Source organism: Melanaphis sacchari, unplaced genomic scaffold (genome assembly GCF_002803265.2).
Source record: "Melanaphis sacchari strain LSU unplaced genomic scaffold, SCAv2.0 Contig917_pilon_pilon, whole genome shotgun sequence".
NCBI classification, from domain to species: Eukaryota; Metazoa; Arthropoda; class Insecta; order Hemiptera; family Aphididae; genus Melanaphis; species Melanaphis sacchari.
In genome coordinates, this window is record NW_020271646.1 from 1 (window position 1) to 6,315 (window position 6,315).

General features: G+C 43.9%; 1 protein-coding gene across 1 annotated transcript; it reads left to right on the forward strand.

Moving 5' to 3' along the window:
- Positions 1–15: 15 nt before the first annotated feature.
- LOC112602813 lies at positions 16–5,933 on the forward strand. The gene has a single exon (XM_025351137.1). The coding sequence runs from the start codon at positions 377–379 to the stop codon at positions 5,747–5,749; it is 5,373 nt and encodes a 1,790-aa protein (XP_025206922.1). The 5' UTR covers positions 16–376; the 3' UTR covers positions 5,750–5,933.
- The last annotated feature ends 382 nt before the right edge of the window (positions 5,934–6,315 follow it).

Sequence of the window (6,315 nt, forward strand, 5' to 3'; positions counted from 1 at the left end):
CCCCCCGCAGGAGCCTTTGTGGTACATTTTCTGGTAGCAGAGCGTGGTTACTTTTTACATTTATCTCGTATTATAACTTTTATATATCCATCCATACGGTAATTAGCCGCTCCGGTCGGTGTGACATATTGTGATTGGGTTTTTTTTTCTCTGGTGTCTATATAATTTCGTCATTTTGTTAGCTTATCATTAGTATATAGAATCTATCATATTATTATCTATCTCCTCGTTATCGATTGTCGATAGTGAACAGACACCGGTTCTTGGTGTCACGTACGACGCACTTATACGTATAGTATTATATCGCGTATATTTATTATTATATTATATCTATATTTTCCTAGTTCATCTTTCTGTTGTATAACAAATCTTTACGATGGACGATCAGGAGGCCCGCCGTATTAACCGCACGCTTAAAAAGGCCACCTTGCGTCGTAATGAGTGTATTAAAAATATACGCGCGATACACGCGCTCGCGCAGCGTTGCATTGAGGAGGAGGACTTAGTTCCCCAATTGGTAGTTCTTTTAGCTGAAATCAAAGAGTTATGGACAGCGTTCACAGCGGAGAGTAATACGGTTATTGATTGTTTAGTGGATTTAGATCGAGATTCCGAGTATTCTGTTGATCAGGTAGCAGAGTTACGTGAAATGATATCGTATTCCCGCGCTACAGCTGATCGCTACCTCACAAATCAACATAGTGCTGAGAGGTCATTGCGTAAAGGGTCTGTCACGTCCCACGTAGATTATGGGTCCGCGAATGAGTCTATCCCTGAGGGGGATAACATTGTATTTAACCCCCCCAATAGTAATGCTGATGCTGTACTTAATAGCTCACGTGGGGTACAGGGGGCAAATGTTCCGGTTGAAAATGAAAATGTATGTGTACGTAATGTGTCTAACTTAAAACTTGCACGATTGCCGGAAATTCCGTTGCCCATATTTCACGGTGATATTTTCAAGTGGTTGACCTTCCGAGACCGTTTTATCTCTATGGTCGACCAGCGCCCCAATATTACAGATATAGACAAGTTCTATTACTTAACAGGTTGTTTGCGAGACAACGCGCTAGAGGCGATAGCCGGCATACCGGTATGCGGCAGCAATTATCAACTCGCGTGGTCTACATTGATAGCGCGATTCGATAAACCGCGGCTAGTAGCGTCTTCACTTATCGAACAACTATTAAACGCACCTAAATTCGCAAATGAAACGCTAGTTGATTTAAACAAATTTTTATTGGTCTTTGACGAGGGGGTTTCAGTACTTGAGTCAATGAAACTTCCGAACCTGGGTGACTTTATTTTATTTTCTTTGGCATCGCGGTGCTTACCGTCGTATTCAATTAAGCTTTTTGAAGCTCAGCTCGCAAGTGGATTTCCAACTGTTAGAGACTTATTGTTCTTTGTAAAGTCTCGTGTTAATATATTGGAGTGTGTACCCAGTGCGCCGCGTGAGTCCGTTCACAAACCATCAAAACAGTCCGCTTCTCAAAATTCGTATGTCACCCCAAAACATTATAATTCCGGCCCTAATAATTTTAAAAAGCCACAGTCCACATCGTTAATGACCAGCACAGGGACATCAAAATCGAATGTTTCGTGTCCAGTCTGCAAGGGGTCGCATATAGTATCGAAATGCAACAAATTTACGGGATGGTCCGCAGACGTTCGGGAAAAATGGGTGCGTGAAAATCGGTGTTGTTTTCGGTGCCTACGCGTGGGCCATTGGGCCCCGGAGTGTAAGTCCCCTGTGCAATGCACTAACTGCCCTCGCAGACATCATCCACTGTTACATACTTCGAACACGGTTATTAGTGATAGGGACAGTAACCCAACATATAGTAGTCAGTTGAACCGCGAAGAAACCACGGCACAATCGTCTCTTCTCGGCAGTAATGCGCAAAATTCATCGTCCGTCGTTCTTGGGACCGCGCTAATTCATATCCGCGACTGTGGCGGTATGTTGCACACTAAGCGCGCTTTGGTTGATTCTGCATCCCAGATAAGCGCGATCACCGTGGACTGCGCCGCCCAATTGGGTTTAAGAGTATCTCGTTGGACCGCCCCTATTTCGGGTTTGTCCGGTACATCAGTACAGGACGTTAGGGGGCAGGTAAATTGTAACATACAGCCTAGATTTGCGACTAACCCGACCTTCAATTTCACAGCGTGGGTATTCCCCACTATTACAGCTCAAATGCCCAGCCAACCGATATCTGATCAGGTGGCAGATAAGTACCAAAATCTCGCACTCGCTGACCCCTCATTTACTTTGCCAAATAAGATTGATTTACTGCTCGGCGCGGATCTATTTGCGCGCATATTAAATGGCAAACGCGTGTCGGTAGGCGATGCCTATCCGGTGGCATTCGGGTCCGTTTTCGGCTGGATCATAATCGGCCCAGTTCCACTGTCGAAAAATCCTATATCCAGTTCACACTTAATTTCGTTGGTCTCCTCAATCGAATGTCTTATGGATAATTTCTGGCGCGTAGAGGAACCAGAAACACCCCCTAATGACTTTACGTGTGACGGGCAGTGTGAAGTAATGTTCCGTAAAAAATATTCGCGAGATAATTCCGGACGTTATGTAGTTCCTTTATTATTTCGCCAACCGGTGGCAGACACCACCTTTGCAGGTTCGCGTACGGTAGCGCTCAAACGGTTTGAGTCACTTGAACGCAAGCTCGCGTCCGACAGCCGCCTACGGGAGGCGTATTGTAATTTCATGGCAGAGTACATCTCGTTAGGTCACATGTCTTTAGCAAAAACCGAGGGGTTATACTTTATCCCCCACCATGCGGTGTTCAAGTCTTCTGACGTCGAAGCGAAAATTCGCGTTGTATTTGATGCATCTGCGCAATCATGTGCGAGCGCTTCGCTCAATCAGTGCTTATTCTCGGGTCCCAAACTGCAACAGGACGTGATAGATGTTCTCGTATTATTTCGCCTATCGCGTCATGCATTTACGGCAGATATAAACAAAATGTACCGACAAATTTTAGTGGACCCTGAACACAGACGTTATCAGCACATTTTATGGCGCGCATCCCCGCAAGATGCACTCGAAGAATACGAGCTAAATACCGTTACATACGGGGTAAACTGTGCCCCTTTCCTCGCCATTCGGGTTCTCCACCATATCGCCAAACATGATTGTACTGATGTCCCCGCTGTTCGTGACGCGTTATTATTCAGTACATATGTAGATGACATTTGTGTCGGAGGGGATACTGTAACCGAGGCGCTCTCACTTCAGCGTGATTTAATAACCATATTAAAACAGTCCGGTATGAGTCTAAAAAAATGGTCGAGCAACACCATCGAGGTATTACAACAGGTGCCCTCTGAGGATCAAGCATGCGGGTTATTATCATTTGATGATGAAACTGGTGGGGGTACTAAAGTTTTGGGACTCCAATGGTCGCAACGGGATGACACTTTTAGATATGCCTGTCAGTCCGAAAACCTAATAACAACTAAGCGAGGCATGTTATCATTAATTGCGCGCATATTTGACCCGCTCGGCTTATTGGCGCCCGTAATATTTTTAGCAAAACATTTAATGCAGCGCGTGTGGCAACTCGGTATTTCTTGGGATGAACAGCTGCCCCCCGAAATACTTGACGTATGGAATAAGTTTGTGGCGGATCTCCCGATTTTACAAAAACTAAACATTCCGCGATTTATTGGTACTCATTCCGGTATCCAAGGTCACTTATGCGGGTTTTGTGACGCGTCTGAAAAGGGTTTTTCGGCCGTCGTATATTTAAGACTTCGCAGTCGTTCTGGACCAGTAATTTCTTTGTTAGGTGCAAAAACGAAGATGGCTCCAACTAAGGCCTCAACGATTCCACGGTTGGAACTTTGTGCCGCCGTTTTGTTAGCTCGTTGGATGGCCCGGCTTAAATTCACCCTTGAGCGCAAAATTAAAATTACTCAAAGTTATGCCTGGTCAGACTCGACTACCGTGTTAAGCTGGCTTAAATTACCTCATGATAGCTTTAAAATTTTTGTGTCAAATCGGGTACACAAAGTGACGACGTTGCTCCCCGCCTGCAATTGGAATTATATACCATCGACTAGTAACCCTGCAGATTGTGCGTCACGTGGTATTTTCCCTGCTGAGCTAGTAAACCATGAACTATACTGGGGTGGGCCGGACGTTTTATATCGTGATGAAACTGAATGGTTGACGTTAGGTCCGAAGTTACTCACTGACGGTTTACCGGAGATGAAAACCTCTCCATTAACGACGCTTATCACCAATAATAAGGAACCTCCCGAACCTGAGTGGTACGTGCGGTTCTCGTCTTACATTCATATGATTCGTGTTATCGCTCGTATGTATAGGTTTATCAATGGCTGTAGACGTCTAGCGCATAAAACCGATTTTTTATCACGTACTGAATTGGACCACGCCGCCGTGGTCGTTGTAAAATGTTCTCAACGAATCGCATTTGGCAAATTGTTTCACGATCTCTCAAACAATCTTCCGATAAGCGTCAAACCAGTGGCACGTCTTCGTCCGTTTATAGATCCCCGCGGGTTAATTTGTGTAGGCGGCCGTTTGTTAAATGCCGATATACCTAATACACAGAAACACCCGATTTTATTAAGCAAATCATCCCACATATCGTTTTTATTGATTCGCCATTGGCACGATATCACCGGTCATGGGGGGCCGAGAATTCTGACATCTCTTATTAACCGTTCATACTGGATTCTATCGCTTAATACCCTTATCAGAACCGTTCTTAACAAATGCCTCACTTGCGTCCGTTTAGTGTCCGTCAATCCACAACCGGTCATGTCCGATCTCCCTACATCTCGTGTGACAGAGTGCCATCCGTTCTCGCGGGTCGGTATTGATTTCGCTGGTCCCTTAGTGATGACCGAACACCGGTTGCGTAAGGCCCGTCAATACAAGGTGTATATAGCTGTATTTGTTTGTTTCGTGGTAAAAGCAGTTCACCTTGAATATGTGTCGGATCTAACGACAGACGCATTTCTGGCAGCCTTACAACGTTTTGTTGCTCGTCGTGGTCTCCCTACCGACATTTATACCGACTGCGGCACTAATTTTGTGGGAGCCTCAAACTTATTACGTACGTTGGTTGACGATCCCAGCTGTAAAGATCGTCTGGTTGCTAAATTCCACTGTACGTGGCATTTTAACCCACCCGGGGCGCCCCACTTCGGGGGATTATGGGAGGCGGCCGTGCGATCTGCCAAAAACCTGATGGTACGAATAATGGGAGAACATAAGTTTACGCTTGAGGAACTTTGCACATTATTGTGCCGTATAGAGGCTATTCTTAATTCGCGTCCCTTGGTACCACTTTCGTCGGACCCATCTGAGTACGACTGTCTCACACCCGGTCATTTTTTAATAGGCCGTCCGTTACTTTCGGTTCCTGACGTGCACGCAGTTGACACGGCACGCCCATTAGTCCAGCGCTGGAAGTTGCTTAACCAATCCACCCAATCATTTTGGCGCCACTGGCACAACGGATACCTAAACTCGTTGCAAACGCGTAATCGTTGGACACACGATGTGACCAATCTTGCAGTCAATGACATGGTTGTTGTTAAAGAGCCAAATGTACCACCGCTACGTTGGCGCATGGCGCGTGTTGAACAAGTGTTTCCCGGAACGGATGGTGTAGTGCGTGTAGTCAACTTGCGTACCGCAACTGGCACACTTACACGTCCGGTGGTAAAGGTTGTAAAACTACCAAGTTAAAATATATATATATATATATATATATAGTTCATCTTTGCACTTACGTTGCAATATGTCATGCCCGGTGTTACTGATTACTCTATATACATTCGCTATGCGATCAATTAATGTACCTTAGGTCCTATGGGTATCAGACATAAAGGACGCGTATAGCTATATTATTTAAATTTTCTAATATTTATTGTCATTAATGTTTATTTATATATATATATAAAAAAAAAAATGTATTTGTTCAAAAAAAAAAAAATTATTCAATAGTGATTTTTAACTTGTATTATTTTATTTTTATTTTTATTATTACTCATTTGAAATTGTACGCTTGTGCGTCCTTTACTTATTATCATTCGGGTGACCTTAAGATTATTATTTATCCGTTTTGTTATTATTAATTTTTTGTTTTTTTTCATCAATATTAAATAGTTCGTATATTATATTAACATTATTGTATGTATTGTATTGGGAAAAATCACCGTCGTCATATGCTTCAACATTGTCACTCACATGATGTAACTACGTCCTATTTCAATTCAATGGTTGTAAGCCCTACGTCTTACAAGGGGGGGGGA

Bases quoted from the DNA above. Each gene is read 5' to 3' on its own strand.
- LOC112602813 (XM_025351137.1), top strand. From the start codon at position 377: ATGGACGATCAGGAGGCCCGCCGTATTAACCGCACGCTTAAAAAGGCC.